An 18800-nucleotide genomic window follows, 5' to 3' on the forward strand; every position below is an offset into this window, starting at 1 on the left:
AGTGTGTTCTATCTTTCCCGGAGGGATGGGCGATAGCGCCCACTATGTGAGTATCCCCATTCGCATATTTTCCCTATGCTCTCATATGGATTCATGGCGCTATGTTGAGACTTTCCCTGTGAATGTGACGGCCAATTGAGCCGTGGTCGGGCAATCTATCCTCCCTATCTCGCCCCCGCAATGGTTATCTGGTTGGAGGGTTCAAGCCGCAACGCTTGAGGATACCGCTGCTGTTGACGGTTCCGAGGCCCGGGGGCGCAGCTCGATCGGCGCGTCGGAGTTTGCCTGGGGTCTCGGGTTTGGGTGCCGAGCCCGCGGAGCACAAAGCGACCCCATCAAGTTGGTGAATGCCGGACGTCTGAACTCACTTTGTATACTTTCAAGTGATCGCCCGCGGGTTTCGGGCATGAACACAGTCAGAACAATCGCCGTGATGACAGTCAGGCCCCCGAAGAGGAAGTAGGCGCCATACGCTGAAGCAGATAGCAGGATCGGAGTGATGAGAGCCACTAGCCAATTGGTGAACTACGCCATGTCAGTGACGTCGAATCGAAGAAGAACAAGAACAGCACTCACAAATGAAGACGCCATGCCAATCGAGTTTCCCGCGGCTCTGGTGTTGCCGGGTAGAATCTCACTGGCGTAGATCTTGCCGACGACATTCCAGGTAGCGCAGTAGGCCATGCCGAATGCGAAGACTGAGATTACGACAACCCAACGAGCAGCTCCTGTAGGTCCCACCGCCCCAGCTGCGTAGAGGCTTCCCATGAGCATCATAAGTCCAGAAAGAATGATGCCACCGCTGATTGCCGATGTTCGTCTTCCCCATTTATCGGCTAGGATAGAAGCCGGGATAGACACGACCAGCATCGTGATGGAAGAAACCCCGGATGCGATCAGCGAGGAGTTGGACTGTGAGATGCCAGCCTGGTCGAACAATGCGGGCGCGTACTATCTTGGTCAGTCTTTTTGTCAGAGAGATAGAACAACTAGGGTATCTTACATAGGTGATTGCATCAATCCCTGATAATTGGATCATCGACAGAATGAAGAGCGTCAACAAAGTCCTCGACCGGTACGGCCCACGGAAAGGCAGAAGAAAGTTCTGCCTCGTGGAAAGACTAGGCTGCTCTTGCGGCGTGTTGAGAAAGTCTCGCCGAGCCTCGTCCATGTCGAAGTCGAGCAACTCAAGAGCTGTTACTGCCTCTTGCGTCGTGCCCCAGAGCAGCAGCCATCGCGGTGACTCAGGTAGAACTCGGCAGACAAGAGCAAGCATGATTGAGACTGAGATCTGGACCACGTACGGGAGACGCCACGCGGTGCTGTCTTCAACTGAGCTCGTCGTGTAGCAGGAGAAGTACCCAATGCAAATCCCGAGAGTTGCCATGAACTGCGGCAAAGCCGCAAGTCGACCTCTCCGGCGGGAGGGAGCTATCTCTGCCAGATAGACGGCGATGTTGCCCAGGAAAATGCCCTGGCCAACGCCGCTGACTGCACGACCTAGAATGAACTGGCCCAAGCTGAAAGATGTCGTTTGTAGGAGTCCACCAAGGGCGAAGAGCGCGGCGCCCGGTGATATGATGCGCAGTCGTCCATACTTGTCTGCTAGCTGACCCGCGAGCAGTGAAGGGATGATGCCCGTCAACAGAATCATTGAAACTGTGATACCTCGAACGGTCGCGGAAAGATCTCCGAATGTTATCGCGAACTGTTTCATGTGTACTACTGAGCCGATGGTGCCTGTGTCATAGCCATTAAGGAAACCCCCAAACGATAGGGCGATGGTCACCGTTACGTAGTTCGGCATCAGTTTCGCAAAATGCGGCATGTTGACGCGTTGGAAAATGATTACTTTCTAAAGAATCAAGGTAATTGTATCAAAGGAGCAATGCAATACGCTGAGGCAGTGTGTTGTTGGGAAGTCAAAGCCGGCGGTGGTTACAACCCCGCAGTAGTTACGCGCATGTCATCTCACCCGTCGATCACTTCTGCGCCCGTCAAGGAACTCCATCACGTGCGTGAGATGATAAAAGCCACGCTCATAGATGATGAAGGGTGTCAAGTACTTGATTCAGTTTTTTCAGGTGTAATTACATCCAATCAGATATAATTGCGGGCCAAAAAGCATCATTGAACAGCGCTGCCGATTTTATGACGATTTAAACCTCAATTCAATTTTAATAAAAATGTTGGAGCAGAACATTCCGGAATCACATGGTCCGAGCCTCTATCTTTAATAAATAAGCAGAGTGCAAGCAGTCATCTTCATTGCTTGAAACATCTACATTTGCATTAAGACTGCGTCCACTGCCACTGATTACGAGACATTGTTACTCTCATTGGCGTGTATGCATGACGATGTCGAGATAGTACGTGAATATATCCAGCTTTGTCATATGCTGTCGCGTGATATAGCACGTGACTTACTTTCCGTCAAAAATTGAGATACACACGTAGGTATCCCTGGCTGGGTATCACAAATGCACTTGATGTCGGCTTCACAGAATATTACTCTCGATATGCTACTGACGTATAGCCCGAATGGTAACAATTTCTCGCACCTTTTGCTCATTGCAAGTTCTCCTATTTCGCCGCTAAGAGTCGGCACGCATACGGCATGATTCACTGTTTTGCATTTCGAACTTCACTTGAAATGACATTGGCTCCGCTGATACTTTCTATCTATGTTCTATCACTTTTATTATGAATCCTTCTTCGCATTGGAATACGTGAAAGCGGACGACGGCATTCCGAATCGTCCGGCCGGGATTGCCTCAAAAAAGAAAGGTGGGGACACAAAACACAGAGATTTCGGCAAAAAGCCGAACAAGTAACCGGTAGCTTGGTCCGGGCTTCGGAAAGTCCGGCCGAGATGTTTTGACAGATTCGGGCCCGGCAGCGGAACGGACCAAGAGGCAGAAAAAAAGTCCCTTATGAAGTTGCTTGAGTCGTGGCAGTTTCTCCTCCGCCGATCACTTGCATCCGGCGGGCGCCGTACACGTGTGAAGAGAACAATGTTTTGACTTTTGACAGCGCGTGCGACATCTCCCGCGGTAAGACGTTCTTCATTAAACTGTATTATTTTCCGTGAGCTTATTCAGCGTTTGCATTGGACTCTCGGTGGCCAATGCTACCCCCGTCGGTGCCCGCGGGCGGGGAATAACTGACTCGGCTTCACACAAGATCAGCGCTGTGTGGTCAGCTTGACTAATTCAACTTCATTGTATGAAAGCAGATAGATAGAAGGCTGGAAAGAAGTCGAGGATGCTCTTTGAAAAGGTGTGAGGCTGTCGTGATTTATATGATGTTCGGCGAACAAAAGTGAGGTTGCAGCGACCATTGTGCATCGAGGCATTTCCATCGGAGACGCGTCCCAGTTGGTGTCGGATGTGGTGCTTGAAAGGGGAAGGTCGATGACACCAACCCCAGCAGATCCACCAGAACGCAGGACCCTTGACTCTGGAGGCATCCCACCCCCCTTTTGGCTGTCCTGGATGGAAGCGTGCCCAATGGAACCAGACCAACACTGAGGGACAGAAGTTGGCACGTACCTTGCATGTGCCGCGCGTGCCAGCCCTCCCACAGGCGCGAGAATAATTCCGGCCGACACCACTGGCAAGGGAACGTCTAATCACTGGACCACCTCATTTTGACCCGAACGTGGGGTTCTCCAGCTTCCTATACGAATACCGAGTGCTCGTTGTGACAAACAGGAACTTCTGCCCAAATCTAGTGGAGATGACTTCACTCTTAGCGACCCAAAGTTCTGGACACTGACCCCAGCATTGTCAGCTTTCATTCACCGCTTGGGGGGAGTCAATTTGTCAAACAACCTGTCAAAGTTTCAGGGCTTGTACGCAAGGAACATTAATCGTCGGAGCTCGGAACACGGTCGAAATATTTCAAGTTATCTTCATGTGATTGTCTGTCATGATTCAGTGACGCTGCTCGGGATAGCCCCAGATTCAAAGGCGAAGTCCAAGTCTCGACCGCTTGAGGCTTCACCTGAGAACCCACGACGAAGGGTAGCTACCCGTACGGATACCCTTAGCGTATGCGAATACGGTTACAGTCTCAGCCTTGGGAAGTAAGGGGAATGGCTTCGAGTATAGACCCGCAAGCAATGTCACATTATCGACAAGATGTCAGGCAGTCCTCCGCAATAGAACCAACATTATTCACGGGTCTCACTTTCAACGGTAAGGAATGATGCTAAAGTAACTTTAACGCTTGAATATGAGATCTATCCATAATTCTATTCCCAGTTCTATACACAAAAACAAGACAAAGAACAAGCATAACTCGCAAAGAAGATGTGCGGGATGTGGTATCAAGGACAAGGGTGTATTGGCATTATATCGTGCGTATCCTCGGTGGTTCTAAGAGAAGACCTCCAAAACTCCTATCCGTTCCAGACGTCCCTGAGATTTGATGGGCTCTCTCGCAAAGTTGGCAGATGGTTTCTCGGCAGGTCCTAGGGGTATCGATGGCCGCACGAGCGTTGGTGGCAGCGGGCTGGGCCGTGGCAATGTTACGAGCCACTTATTTGTGCTCGCCCTGGCCAATGCAGTAGGGGACGGGGTAGGTGGTGCTGTTGCAAAGGCGGATGACACCCTTGACCCAGGCAAGGTTGCCGTAGGACTGGTCAGAGTAGCTGTCGGAGGTGAAGGCATCGACGGTGGGGCTGTCGGTGCATCCAGAGAAGATGTTGCCAGTGACGCGGCGAACGTTGGGCTGGGAGACGACGAGGCCGTACTGGCCGTCGGGGACGGTGAAACGGAGGTTCTGGGACTGAGTGGTGGTCCAGGTTCTCGTGTAGCTGACGGAGAGGGAGATACCGAGGGCGATCTTGGCAATAGTGGTGGAGACACCGGCGGTGACGGCAACGGAGTTGGCCAGGGAGTAGCCGCTGTCGACAGAGACGGCGACGTCGTTGCCAGCAGCAGTGACGACGGGGGAGACAGCAATGTCCCAGTTGAGGAACTCCTCGTCGCTGAGGACCTGAACCTCGGTGGACTCCTTGCAGCCACGGCGGGAGAGAACATCGCCGAGGGCGGGGGCGGGAGCGACGGGAAGGGCGGCGCGGCGCTCGAGAGCGTCGTACTCGGAAGCCTTCATGACAGTGTGGGTGCCGTCCTCACCAACAACGATGACATCGTCGAAGTTGAGAGGAGCGGGGCCAGGAGCCGGAGCGGCGACAGCAGCGCCAATGAGGCCGGCAGCGGTAAGAACGGAGAAACGCATCTTGATGGTTGTTGGTAGTTGGTTGAAAAGAGTGGAAAGTGGGTGGTTGTTCTTTGCAAAAGAGCGACTTTGGAAAGTAAAGACTGAAGAGTTGCTGAGTGACTCGTTGAGAAAAGAATGTGGGGAAGGAAGTGTATTGGAGAATAGACTGATGATGCAAGTAGAAGATATTCCGGATCTCTGGGTGGGAAGAAGGTGTTCTTATACAATGCTGGTGTCAAGATGTTTAAGCTTGTGGATGATACAATGTTCCCCAGTTACAAACTTAGACTTTGGACTTTCGCTCTCGGATGTTCGCAAGACGGCTTCTGCGTCTGTCAAGCCGCCCGCCCATGTCCATGACTCTCCATGACATCCACGGTGAAGCGCACATGCGCGCGCTCGCCAGGCCGAAGGGGTTGGAATGGATATCGTTGCCAAGAATCCCTACGGGGCTGCCGGCATGACCACCATGACACCAGAGCGTGGTGATCGGGCCAGCCGGTCAGGGCTCGATAGGTTCGACATAATCAAAATCCCATTTGGGAGGACTTGTTATCATCAACCTGAACAATATGACTGAAGCAGGCCCAGCGACAGTACGACCATGCGCTGACTCGGATCGTGGCAGGGCGGCGATCGGTGAGGTCCCGTTGTGGGGAGAGCGCGCGGATGGGATGCTGGGCAAAGAGGCTAAGAGAGTTGGATATCAGATGGGCTGGGCTAATGTTGGAAAATGGGACGAACACCAACAAGGCAAAGGTAGGGCGTAGCAGTTTCACATTGAGATGGTAGACGCCGGATCCGGGTAGCGGATGGTGTTGTGCGCGTGGAGTAATGTGCGGCTCTGGGGTTGTATCGCGTAGTCATCTGATCCATTGGTCTCGCGGGAGCGGCTACGAGTCAGTCAACAACCGCAAGTGGTCCCGACTCACCGTTTCATGCAACACCATCCATGAACCCCCTACATAGCCTAATGCAGAAGGCGGCTGGAGATTATTTGCTCATGCGCGTCTTCTCCCCTGTAGAAACCCCAGAAGGTCCCCCCTAATGCCAAGATGCCCGTGTTAGACGCAGATGGGCACACTTGAACTCAATCAGCCCAGCTAGCAAGGACTCAAAGACGTTCAAGCTCCAAAGGGCTGAGGTAAACCCTGGGAGTTTCCTCTTTAGAACACACATTAAGTTTGATGACGGATGGTCTACAGAAAGAGCCCTGCTGGATAGCTGCACCGCCATGAGGGGCGCCCAGAGGTCACATTCATCCACACGGTGAGTCCGCTCCTCAATGATGATCAAACTCCTATTGCGGGCCACGAGTCCGACGGACCTTGGAGACGAGCGCGCGCCGACAAAGGCGCGCGGATGTGGGACTTCGGCCTGTCTGACAGTGGGATCATGGATGGTGGTCCTTGTCTCTTTGCCGAACGTGTTGGTCAGAGCATGACCTTGGTTATCCGAATGCGATAGATTGTCTATTGGGAAACATGGCAAGGCCGTGACTCGTTGTAACTTACCTTCGATGTTGTGACCGTGGATATAAACCTCCATAGGTTCCTCCCCGATATCATGAAGTTTATCTCTATCCTCATCAAACTCCACACATTCTTTTCTTCGGTCCAGATCCAGTAATCTACCAACTCCGTTCATTCTTTTCACAAACACCTCCGTTACAGTCACTACCTTACCAACTACCCAACAAACAACCCACCCAAACCGCCAAAATGCAGTTCTCCATCGCCAAGGTTGCTTCTCTCTTCGTCCTCCTCTCGGTTGCGTAAGTCTCAATCCAGCCACCTGGGATACTTTGGAGCTTCCTACTAACGCCGAACTAGTTCTGCCGATCTTCACGACAACTGCGCCTGTGACAACGGTGACAGCTACAACTGGCGCATCACCACCAAGGCTTGCGAGCTTTACGCCTCCAAGAACTACCAGTGGGGCAAGGGTACCTACAACACCGAGACTGGACGTGTAAGTCTACCCCACTCAACGCTTTCAGAAAGACCATAGTACTGACTTCAGTCAAACAGTGCGTCCAGAACTCCGCCAGCGACCAGCTCGCCGGTAAGGAGTGGGAGGCTGCTTGCCGCGAGATCGCCAGCACCGGCTTCGACTGCGCCGACGGCAAGGGCCTGTACTGCAAGGCCAACCCCGACGAAGTTCGCGGCCGCTGCTAAGCGTCTCTCGCTTAGAGATATCCTGGGGGGCCCAAAGATTCGGGAAAGCCATCCTCTCCTCCTTCACACTAGCAAGGCCAGCCTGTTCATAAGGCTGGATGAAAACAGCCCAGTCATCATGCACTCCACACCCACCATCCTTAGCCGGCTCTCTGGATCGTGGTGCCTACGAGGAGAATGAAATACAACAGGCTGCCTTGATCTGGGGAGATGGCTTTGCAACATCGGTAGTGGGAATTTTGGTCCGTTTAGTTTTTCACGAAATTCGAGGCGTTGCTGGTGTTTCGTATCAATACCTATAGATGTGTGGCATTGCGAGTCCTAAATATGATGGTCGCTCTCTGAGCATCTTTCATAAATCCAACAAATAGATCTGCTATGTTTTGCAATTACCTCAAAGTTCAATTTGCCATGCTTCAGTTGCTTGATACACATGATTCTTTGGTATTGAATGAAAGTGCAAACGAACCGCAACATTGCAGCTTTCAGGCACATAACAACGGCGGATAGTAAAGTTCGATCTGCGGACACATGGCAAGATTCTTCGAACATACATGTATTTGCCATCATTCTGCAAATACTTAGGTTGCCTCGTGCACTTCCAAGCTAAGAGTGATGCTCAGAGACCGCAGTATGCTTCGTCCAGAGTCAAAGGCTCTCCCAGCTGCTTGGAGTAAGCCCTACCAGGACCTAGCTCGCATTGTTGGACTCGCGCATCTGAACTGATACCGTGACATCCCGCTCGCGGGGCTGCCGATGAGCTGCGCCTCTATTTTCGACATACCGCTTGCAACCATCCATCTTAGCAGCTCGCTTCACACCACGCTATCGTCAAGCGACAAAACGACCCGCACCAACAGCCAGGTATCGAGGCAAGGATTGCTCGCTTCTTCAGATGCGATGAGATAACAGACTCTCATTCGTACTCGGTCAAATCCGGATTACGGTACAACGGTCAATAGATTGAAAATGTGGATGATGGCTTTCTTCGTTGCCTATTCGTGAGAAAATGGGAAGGTTGACACGCCGAAACCAAGGCGATTCTAGAACAAATGTCGTGATGAGCAGCACGTCAACTGGCGTGGAAGTCCCAGCATGCTTTTGGCGAAACTCTAATTAAGGGGACAAATTCGGTAGCATCCGCGCCCGATTCGGGATGGGGGATGATGGAGACGACATGGGCCTTCGTGGGACTCTTCGTGGGACTGCGTGGCCGTGACTAGGGTCTACCTTGACATGACTCTCCAGCAACCAGAAAACCTGCAAGAGTCCTGGTTCTTTCCTGCACAGTCAACAAGTCTAACGTTCCAGATTTAGTTCTGGCCTGCAACGTCACGCCCCTGAGCTTCCTCAATGAAGAATCCCCTTTCTTGGCATCCCAACACGTGCCCGCTCTTATTCGATCATATTTATCAAATCATTAATTGCCATCTGTTTATCCTCTTCGTGCTCGGATACCGCGGAATGATGTTTGCTGGAGGATCGTTGTCTTGCATACTCTAAAGGTGGGCGATCTGCTATTTTTGACCATCAGGGTGGTGATGTCGATATGAGTACGAAGTTATGTGTCATGCTATAGCCATAAATATGTTTATTCGCATTGTACGATGTGCAAGCAAGCATTGGTCTATGCATTTTCTCCCTTTCTTCATCTCTTCATCCCTATCTTTTTCTGCTAGGCACAAGTCAATGCCTCCTTCACATTTCCGTCTTGGCCAAGGATAGACGTGGTTGCTGCTGGCCGCAAGGAACGGGTGGTGGACAATGCGCCGAAAACGTGAAAACGTGTTGACATTACTCGTAATGCGGAAATGTTGTCCACATCGAGGATTTCCCTCTTTTTTACTTTCGGGCGGAGTCGCGCGTCCGCAACTCAGAAATTCTGGGGCCGCGCACGTGTATATTCGGCCGATCGGTCGCTGTCTGGACCCGAACAGTCTGACCCGCCGTGGGCAGACAGACTGACTCGGTGAGCCCGACCATTTGGCCGGTGCTGACGCGGAGGAGGACTCGGAGGCAGAAGTTCACTATCGGTTTCAATGACGGGCAGAATTGAACACGAGAACCTTTATGGGTTAATATGTTCTGATCCTTGGGATGTTCTTCCTATACTACATGAGATACAGGGGATTCATAGGTATTAGTTCTCAAAGTTGAGATTACCTCTGTTCTATCTGAGCCAAGTTTTGGCCCTTGCAATTGTGGAACAGATCAGCTGCAGGCTCCAGTAGAATCATCACATCGCCATCTAACCAGCGTCATGGACGGAAGTCAATCGCCGATCAACTCACTAAGGCTCTCCGCTATGCGATCATTCGTCGTCATCAGACTACAAATCCGAGATTCTCGGTCTCAACTTGTTTATCGTGTGTTCTGAGTCAGTCTCAACGCAGTTCTATTGGGTCAGAGACTTACCAATACTTCTGCCCAGAGTTCATCAATCTTAGAGCTATTGGAAGGCTTCACGCAGGTCAGGCCAGTAAATTGATAGCTTGCGATCATGACTCTAGCCATACCGAGCGCGCTATGGGGGATGATATCATTTCCACACGAATCGGCTTGTTCGCCGCGTGGAACGTCGAAAATGAGACGAACACTCCGCGCTGACTTGCCGACTTGACTCTACCATCTTGAGACCGACAAAGCTAGGCACGGGTATATAATCGCACTTTCCCACTCCATGGTGCGTTAATGGTTGCTAACAACGTTCCATCGGGGTTCCCAAAGAGTCAACATCATCTCAGAGCAACCTCCAAGAATCATAGTGAAAGTCTTTCCATGGATCCCAAGGAGATTCTCATGAGGCTTCAAGGATATCATGTCTTGCTGCAGGTTACCTTGATGCCGTGTTTTGATTCGGCTTTGACACACAAGTCTAACTCGCGAAAACGTGGGGCCTCTTTTGGTGGAGGTTGAGGCGGAAGGTTCTCCATGGCCTATGACTCTGGGAGGCTAGACGTCGAAACCTCTTCATGTTGTGATAAAAATTTTGACAAGACAAGTAAGATGACGAGTCAAGCCATCCAGGCCACGGCTGAATGTTGATGAAGATGATGAGAAAAATGACTCAACGGCGATCGAGGAGTTCCGCGATGCAAGTTCCCAAGCGCGGCTTAGCGTTCTCAATATTACGGTTTGTTTGGTCTTGCCTCGGTGTATCTGAAAGGCCTAAGCCTGTCCCTTAACGTGACTTGGCTGCAGCTTCCAAATGTTCCAGTCCCTAAGACACGGAAGCTTCTGGCTCACGATGATCGGTTCTGTACTTGCCACAGGCTATGGCAAAACAAAAGGAATCTGGTGCGAGATCATTCTCAATATTATGTCAGCTGACTGGATACGATACGGCCATTCGATCTTACAATGGCATTGTCACATTAAGCACTCGTCTCTGGGCTTGTGGGCAGTAGTTCGCTGAATTTGAATTGACTGGAAAGGTGGGGCCAAACCAAGCCGAAACACCAATGAAAAGATAAGCGTAATAGACACCGCTCCTAGCATCTTGCTATGTGCTTAGGCAAATAACCAATGTTGATTATTTGAGCAACAATACTAGCTCATTAGTTCCATCACATTAGCACGCATCATAGGTACATAATCACCCCTCGCTTTAGCCAGTTTCGTATTTACATTTAATATCGATGTTACAAGTTGGTAATAACATCTTATTTCTCAATTAGGAATCTGAAGGCTGCTTCTAAGACTACTCCTGCTCAGTCCGAAGCTGTGTCTTTGTATTCGATTGGGCGTTTATTGGTATCGTTCGTGCGTTGTGGTTTGGTGGAGGGGGGCCAGCCCGCTTATTGTGGACAGACTTTCGACCGCCAATCGTAGATAAGCGAGGTTGACAAAAGTTCTGAGCCACTATTGACACGAAGCAAGCCAATAGTTGCGTTAGTTTTGACGACTCGGAACTTGTTGGGGCATCCGCCGCGCTTCTGCAAACGCAGCTTAGCTTCGTAGTGGTTCGAGATTGTGCATGCGATGAATCCTGATGCACCGCGATGGACACGGCCGAGAGTACGCGTACTGATACCAAAAGACATTTGAACATAGAGACCTTGATCTCCTGAAGCTCCCAAACAGTTGGGATTCTCCCTGTGCGATCTCACACCCCTCGTACTCGGCCCCGGAGAATTTGGTGTCTATCCCCAGAAATGATGCCTCGCCCGGACATCTCCTTGGCCGATTTCCAACATCGAGCGTTCCATGATGCCCCATGCCCACCACAATCCCAAGCAGGTTTCAAGGGCAAAGAAGGCTTCCGAGATGGTGACGCGGAAGTCCTTGATGCATGTGGACATTGCCAACAGCATGAAGAAGATAAAGCCAATGATGAATAGACACGCGATGCCCCCAACGCAGAAGCTATCAGTCATACCGTCTCCAACGTCGCTTGTGATTCGTATGCTGTCCGGTAGCCACAGCGCGGTTTGGATTTGTCGAAGGCATCGTACGAAGCTTGTCTTGTAAGGTAGGAGCAAGTACCTGAGTATTTTACGGAGGGCGAGATCGAAGATGTAGTAGAAGCCTCCCTTGACCCATGAGTCGGACTCGACGCTTAACATGATATAATCATCCAATTCAGCCATCCAAGCGTCGTCGGCCATTTTGAAGGACTTCTGAGTTTATCAAGAGGATTCCTTTACGAGTTCGACGAATCCAGTAGTATGACGTGTGATTTTGGGTTAGGATCAAAGACCGGGCGGGAATTCAGAAGAATGGTAGTGATGATGTGGGTGACTGAAGGGTCTGGTAGGTGGTGACCAAGAGGACGGAAAGTCACACGTATCTTCCAGGCGTATCTCTTAGGTATACAATGCTTCAGATGCATCGGAGATAAGAAAAGTCAACTCCAAAGTTTCCTCAAAGCGGAACTCGAACTTAGGTAGTGCACAGAATCCCTCACCTTTACGGACACCATTGTGGTATGCTCGGAAAAACGGCCATTCGACTGTAGATGGGTGCATACCTATTGTCGAGTGAAAATTGACATTGGACTTGCCGGCAGCGAAAATACCTCAGCTATGAACAGGCAGAAGAGACAAGGCCGACGGGCTTGGTCCTGCCATGATTGTTCTCACCACAGCAAGACACGGGTCGAGACTCCCCGTTGCACTCCTCGTAGGCATTCATGGCATTCATAGCTTCTGAACGTGGACATTCGTTGTGGTTTATGATGTAAGAACATCCGATGACAAGCAGGCACGCAACCGTACTTGGGATCGAGAAGCTAAAAGGAATGGCTTTGCGGACTAGATCAGTCCCCTCTTGTGATCTAACAGTGAATTGCATCCTGAGATAGAAGACAGTTTTACAGTCTTTGCATTTAAGGTATGGGGACAAGATCAGCAACCTAGGAATACGCTAGCACTCCGGCATAGAGTACTGAAGGCTTCACAATGTAGTCAAAACCGTGGAATCATAGTACATCTGATATATCGAGTGAGCTAATGCATTGCATGTATTCGAGTACTTCCGTGTGAGAGCAAAACCGATGCCCATTGCGAATAGGAAAAGAATCAAGTACTAATACGGAACCGGCTCCGTTGATCAAGTATCAAGGTCAAAGTGATGAACGTCTTCTGGCTAAGCTTGAAATCCTCAGACGTATGTACCTTTCGGTCCCTTGTCCCTTCTTGAAATCTTCAAAGTCCTGAAATAAAGCACATTCTAGCAATAGTGGTGTCAAGAAGGACATGGACATGCTGGTGTCTTTCATGGGGGTTTGAACTTACGTGAGATCGAAAGTCCATGTAGGCTTCGTTTCGTCGGACCCCTTCCTTTCAAGTAATGAAAAGAAAACACTCGTGAAGGATCAAAGGATGGCAGATATTCTCATTTGGCTACTTGAGGAACAGACATCACTCCTAGAAACACATTGCTCTCATGGATGCCTTTCTGATATCTGTTACCACTTACTTGGCTGATCACCTATAGACGACTGTTCAAGAGGTAAAAATATTTCAAGGTTGAGCAGGTCCTGAGGGAGGACCTTGAAACGAAATATGCTGCACAGAGAAGAAAAGGGAGTTCAATTGAGTTTTATAACGAGAAAAGGGACTGGGAAAAACGAATCTATTTTGTCAACAAAGCCAGTCACAGAAGCTAGACTAAAATTATCAGCCGTTCGCGCGTCAAAATCGCTCCTTGTCAATTCATGTAAGTTGACTGAGCATGTAGCAGCATACAACTAAGTAAGCATAAACAACTATCCAAAGAAGCGAGGACAATCCAAATTGCAGAAACATTTCTTTTGTTGAGCCAAGCGCTACGGGTGATACCTGTTGACACCGAGTAGACAGACGGGTGGTTTGCAGTCAGCGAAGCATGCTGTTGGCCGTGTGAAAGCTTTCGGAGTATTATTTCCGTTTACCTACTGAAAGAAATATGTTCATCAGTACGGCCGCTTGGTTATTCAAAATAACTCCAAAAACTCAAGTCTCTCTTTCAGCCACGTGCAGGCTTTTGAGCGTGGTCAAGGTCCCCATTGGAGAGAATCCTACTAATTCAGTTGTCGTCACGTGGAAGGAAGGATGTGCTGCTGTGAACATTCAATCTTGGATATCTCGTGAATAAAGGAACCGACAAGTTTCGGATGTCGCGAATATCGACGAGTCTTTTCGCTCACCGTTGCACACTTAAAGTAGAACTGATCTGACAGCAGCTGACAAGAGATAGGCAGTCTTGCCCATAAAGTATGCGAGTTTTTTGGATGCGGAAATGATATTCCACCGACGGCAGCCGGACGTCTCTTCATATGAAAACGCGGATTGTCTATCGTTCGTTCCAGCTCTCTAATCTTGTGATCAGTCGGTCCTTCGAATCCTCATTCCTCTTTGGGGGTATTCCCGCAAAGTGGAGCAGGTGATGTGCCGGATACCCGAGCGGCAGCCGTTGCGGCACAGTCGCGTACGGCGAAATTGCCATCCCGTCATCCAGATCCCGAATGGCGGAGACGTTACGCTACGCTCGAAGTGTGCCTTGAGTCCGAGATATGTCAAGCATTCAGACTTATCGATCCCATGAACGATTGGACCCATGGCATCCCCCCAGGCCTCGGCTTGCCCACACACCACCATGTCAAGTCTGCAATCATCTGCAAACCCCTGCCTTGGCGGCGTGGTGCCAAGTAACCAACCAACACCAGCGCAGCATTCTGCTTATCCGCCGGCCGAGTCCCCGCAGTGCTAAGCTTTCCCGGCACTTATGTTTAGCCCGCGCGGATAGCGCCATACCTTAAGGCTACTCTTAAAAGGAAAGTGGTATTCGCAGGCGGATCCCTGGATACAACGGTCAACACCAACGGCTTTCACGATGATTCCGGATAAGGGAGGAGCTCAGTCGACGCTGGATGCACTTCGATGCAACAGCGTGATTCTCCATCACGCTCTATGGCTTAACCTCCATTTTCAAAAAGTTCCTTCGGGAAACACGGCATCGCGATATCTACTGACCTGCGAGAAGCAGAATAGCGGCTTCATTGCATCGGGAGGCCGGGACAATGGCGTGAGATATTGGCTGCCGGATGGCCGGTGTTGATGTTAATCCAAACAAACATCACAAAGGATATAAAGATGGGCAAGATTCTCGGCCAAGAAGATAGAATTTAGAACAGCATCGCCAGCATCAATCCCAAGAAGCCCCTTGCCATCTCACCTTCGGTCTCATCCCATCAATCCTCATCTACCTCACCAGTCAAGATGAAGTTCTCCGCTTTCGTCCTCGCTGCCGCTGGCATTGTCGCCGCCGCCCCCGGCACTCAGCTCGTCCAGCGCAACTACTCTCCTCTCACCCCTCGCTCGTCTCGCTCCCGCTACAACTCTTCTCCCATCAAGAGACTCTCCACCGAGGCCGTCGAGACCCTTGAGAAGACCTCCGGTGTCAAGAACGTCGACTACTCCAGCAACTGGGCCGGTGCCGTCAAGATCGGAACCGGATACAACCACGTCACCGGTACCATCACCGTCCCCGAGGTCAGCGGCTCCAGCGGCGCCGCCGCCTCCGCCTGGGTCGGTATCGACGGCGACACCTGCCAGACCGCCATCCTCCAGACCGGTATCTCCTTCTACGCCGACGGCACCTTTGACGCCTGGTACGAGTGGATCCCCGACTACGCCTACAGCTTCTCCGGCTTCTCCGTCTCCGTGGGCGACCAGATCAAGATGACCGTCGACGCCTCCTCCAAGACCAAGGGTGTCGCCACTCTCCAGAACCTCACCACCGGCAAGACCGTCACCCATACCTTCACCAGCACCCCCTCCTCCCTCTGCGAGACCAACGCCGAGTGGATCGTCGAGGCCTTCGAGGAGAACGGCAGCCAGGTCACCCTCGCTGACTTCGGCACCGTCGTCTTCACCGGCGCCGCCGCCTCCGGCTCCAGTGGCTCCACCACCCCTGCCGGTGCTGATATCATTGATATCTCCCCTAACAGCGGCCGCACCATCGAGGCCTCTGCCTCCGTCAGCGGCAGCACCGTCACCGTCAAGTACGTCGGCTAAATATCTACTCAACCGAGTACATATAACGATGAAACGGTAAACACCTTACTTCAAGGTGGTCCAATACAGGGTGGGATCCTGTAATCACGGGGTTGAGGGGAGTGGCGAGGGGTAGATGCTTGGTTGGTCCTATTCTATGTCGAATGGAAGCATTCCGCTCCTTTTTGGCGATTGATGGTTGACATGGTGTTATGACGCGGTCTTTTGACCATTCATCTTGTGCATATTGGATAGCTTCCACAGTAAATAACAGAAACATATTCTGCATTTGACTCTTCCTTTGCATCATGCATTGTATCAGACATTTAAAAACATATTCCTGGTTGGTCTAGCGATCAATACATTGCCTTAGAAGTAGGGCTGATCAACAATTGTGCTACAGCGATAGTGATTTGAAGACTGCTTAGATCCTCCCGGCAGTTTTTTCGAAGGATGCGTACCCCAGAGATCTCAGGAAATCCTACTAGATTCGCTCAGGCACAACATTAATAGGGTTGAGATAAAGTTCTGACGCCGCCATGTACTAACGAACCTTGATTAAGAGGTGCCAAACCACACCACGTTTACTCTCCGGGTCTGCCCAAAAGTCACAACCCACATGACGGAAGGATGAACGAAACGGAGAATCAAGATTGCCAAGTTCGATGCTTTCCTCGCGATGATGTGGGATAATCCTTCAAGTGTGATTGGTTATATGTACATGAATACTAATTAAACAGGTGCTGCGGAATCTCGTCTTACAACCCACCAGACCGCTTCATCCTCACTTCTTCAACGTCATACAGTCACAATGTCTGTGAACACCTAACTTTGATGAGAGTGCAAGAGTGAAGAGGCCTAGTAAGGCCACTGGAAAGTGGTAGAAATGTTCACAGACCAAGGTGCACCAGCAGATAACGAGTCCACGCGGCGAAGCATGAACTCGCTGTGTCTGAACGCCACGCTAGGGGCATATTGAGGCACCATGTGGCCACTGATCTTGGCAGTGGAATGGGTGAAGCCGCGCTCAGTATGAACGGATCCTTGAACATTAGCACCAGCCCAGCTCGGAACATTCTCGTCGACGTTGTTGACTGTAGGGATGAGGAGATCCTCTGAGGGCTGCTTCTGGAATCCCTGCTGTCCGTTCCACTTGATGTACTGAATAGCGAGGGTGGTAACGTTGGGCTTGATAACGTAGTCCGCCAGACCAGAGCCGACATGAACGTTATTGGTGCGCTCCACGAGGGTTTGGAACTTCTCCTCGTGTTCAGTGCCGTTGTAGTTGTCATTGTAGTCGACGAAGACGGGGTCCTGGCACTCGCTCCACGTAGGGTAGTCCACGGGAACGTGGATCGCCTTCCTAACTTCGGGTCTGTTGAAGTACAAGGTGGTATTGGGAGGGCTGTACATGATGGATGGGAAACCAAGAACATCCCAGAGAACAGGGCAGGTATCAAGGATGTGGTATCCGTTGAAGCAAGGGTTGATGACTGTTGAGATCGCGTCAAAGTGGGCAATAATATCGCACTCCTCCTTGACATTCGCCGCAGGCCAGGGACGCGCAGGAGGCGGGTAGGACAAGTGCTTGTTGAAGTACGAGTCCAACTGACAGTTCTTGGCGTCTTGCTCGATCTGCTTGTCGGCACCGCTGGGAAGCGCGAAGACGCTCTTCCAGTAGCGATAAAATGACGGGAAAGCGGCGTGGTCGAAGTTCATCGCGTCATCGTAAGGCATGACTGGGTCGTAGTAGACCGCGCCCTTGACGTCGAAGTAGCTGGTGTCGTTCTTGTCGAGCATGGCGGCGCCGACATAAGGCACGTAGATACCGGCGTAACTTTCGCCGGCAATGTAGATCTTCTTCCCTTGCAGGTCGAAGGTGTTGACAAAGTTCTTCCAGAAGCTGACAAACTGGTCTGCGGTCTCGGCGTTGTCTGTGGCAGTGACATTGCCGCTGCTGAATCCTGTGCCGATGGGGTACTCGACCCTTTCAAGAAAGTGTTAGTACCGTTCTCTTGTGCTCAAGCAGTTCAGGATTTCTCACCAAATCACGTTGGCCAGCTTATGCCAGGACCAAGCATTGGCGACAGGCTTGATGGTGCCATACTGCCACAAGAACGGGCCGTTCTCTTGAAGAAAGCCTATTATTGAACATTTAGCAACTCATCCTGGAAGAGTTAAAGGATTGGGCTTCGCTGACCTTCCATGGAGGAGCATCCCGGGCCACCATTGAACCAGATGATGACATCGTCCTTGCCAGCAGGGTTCTCGGTGGGGAAGAACCAAAAGAAGTTCTTCTGCTGCTCACTCTCGGGCTTCGAAGCATCAACTGAAATGAGACCGGCGTAACTCTCGCCGACATCGAAGTCAACGTCCGGGATTCCGGTTCCATCAACGTAGAAAGCTATGGCTTTGGTGTCAGAGACGTACCCAGATTGAATAGCACAGAACATATCATACCACTGGTCTTGTTGTTAAAGTACTGCAAGGTGCTGCTACGGCGCATAATCGCCCGCGGTGGAGCTTGCACCTCAGCATGACCAGGAGCGACGCGACGGAGCGGACTCCGGTGCGACTTTGGCGGCGCGTAGGCAGAGATCAGCGGCAAGCTGAGCATGCCCGTCAGGCCGGCGATGAGACTTGATGTGCGCATCTTGAGGGTCTGTCGTTGTTCCTTGCCAAGATTTCAAGCTCCAGAGCCTCAAAGTGACCCTGCAGAGCCAAGAAGAGGCCAAGAGATGCAGAGGAACATGGCATCGCTATTTACGTGTCGGTAGGCAGCACTCCAGCGGGTATGGTGGCAAGTTGGGCGCCGGCCAGTTGGGACGGACAAATGATACGAGATTTGATCATATTACGGTGGGTAGCGACTTGCCCCAAGGAGGCATGTCGATTGCTATGGCGCGTTCCCCTACTATAA

The 18800-nt window shown here is 51.1% G+C and overlaps 5 protein-coding genes across 5 annotated transcripts; 2 read left to right on the plus strand and 3 right to left on the minus strand.

The window, feature by feature from the left end:
* Positions 1-201: 201 nt before the first annotated feature.
* HER10_EVM0011211 (uncharacterized protein) lies at positions 202-1828 on the minus strand (the record flags this gene model as incomplete). The annotated part of the gene is made up of 3 exons (XM_035480648.1): positions 202-525; positions 577-951; positions 1004-1828. The coding sequence occupies 3 exons, from the start codon at positions 1826-1828 to the stop codon at positions 202-204; spliced, it is 1524 nt and encodes a 507-aa protein (XP_035328506.1).
* Positions 1829-4317: 2489 nt separating this feature from the next.
* HER10_EVM0006364 (uncharacterized protein) lies at positions 4318-5378 on the minus strand. Its single transcript, XM_035475951.1, has one exon. It carries the CDS (start codon positions 5242-5244, stop codon positions 4543-4545), a length of 702 nt encoding a protein of 233 aa, XP_035328081.1. The 5' UTR covers positions 5245-5378; the 3' UTR covers positions 4318-4542.
* Positions 5379-6947: 1569 nt separating this feature from the next.
* On the plus strand, positions 6948-7403 carry HER10_EVM0011159 (uncharacterized protein; the record flags this gene model as incomplete). Its single annotated transcript, XM_035480597.1, has 3 exons — positions 6948-7000; positions 7059-7197; positions 7257-7403. 3 exons carry the CDS (start codon positions 6948-6950, stop codon positions 7401-7403), a joined length of 339 nt encoding a protein of 112 aa, XP_035328499.1.
* A 7700-nt stretch (positions 7404-15103) lies between these two features.
* On the plus strand, positions 15104-15901 carry HER10_EVM0011004 (peptidase A4 family protein; the record flags this gene model as incomplete). The annotated part of the gene is made up of 1 exon (XM_035480446.1): positions 15104-15901. One exon carries the CDS (start codon positions 15104-15106, stop codon positions 15899-15901), a length of 798 nt encoding a protein of 265 aa, XP_035328483.1.
* Positions 15902-16394: 493 nt separating this feature from the next.
* HER10_EVM0008436 (uncharacterized protein) lies at positions 16395-18587 on the minus strand. Its single transcript, XM_035477959.1, has 4 exons — positions 18341-18587; positions 18081-18284; positions 17925-18021; positions 16395-17867 (listed from the first exon to the last, which is right to left on the minus strand). The coding sequence occupies exons 1-4, from the start codon at positions 18531-18533 to the stop codon at positions 16739-16741; spliced, it is 1623 nt and encodes a 540-aa protein (XP_035328261.1). The 5' UTR covers positions 18534-18587; the 3' UTR covers positions 16395-16738.
* Positions 18588-18800: the final 213 nt, after the last annotated feature.

This window comes from Colletotrichum scovillei (genome assembly GCF_011075155.1).
Source record: "Colletotrichum scovillei strain TJNH1 chromosome Unknown Contig00010, whole genome shotgun sequence".
Classification (NCBI taxonomy): Eukaryota; Fungi; Ascomycota; class Sordariomycetes; order Glomerellales; family Glomerellaceae; genus Colletotrichum; species Colletotrichum scovillei.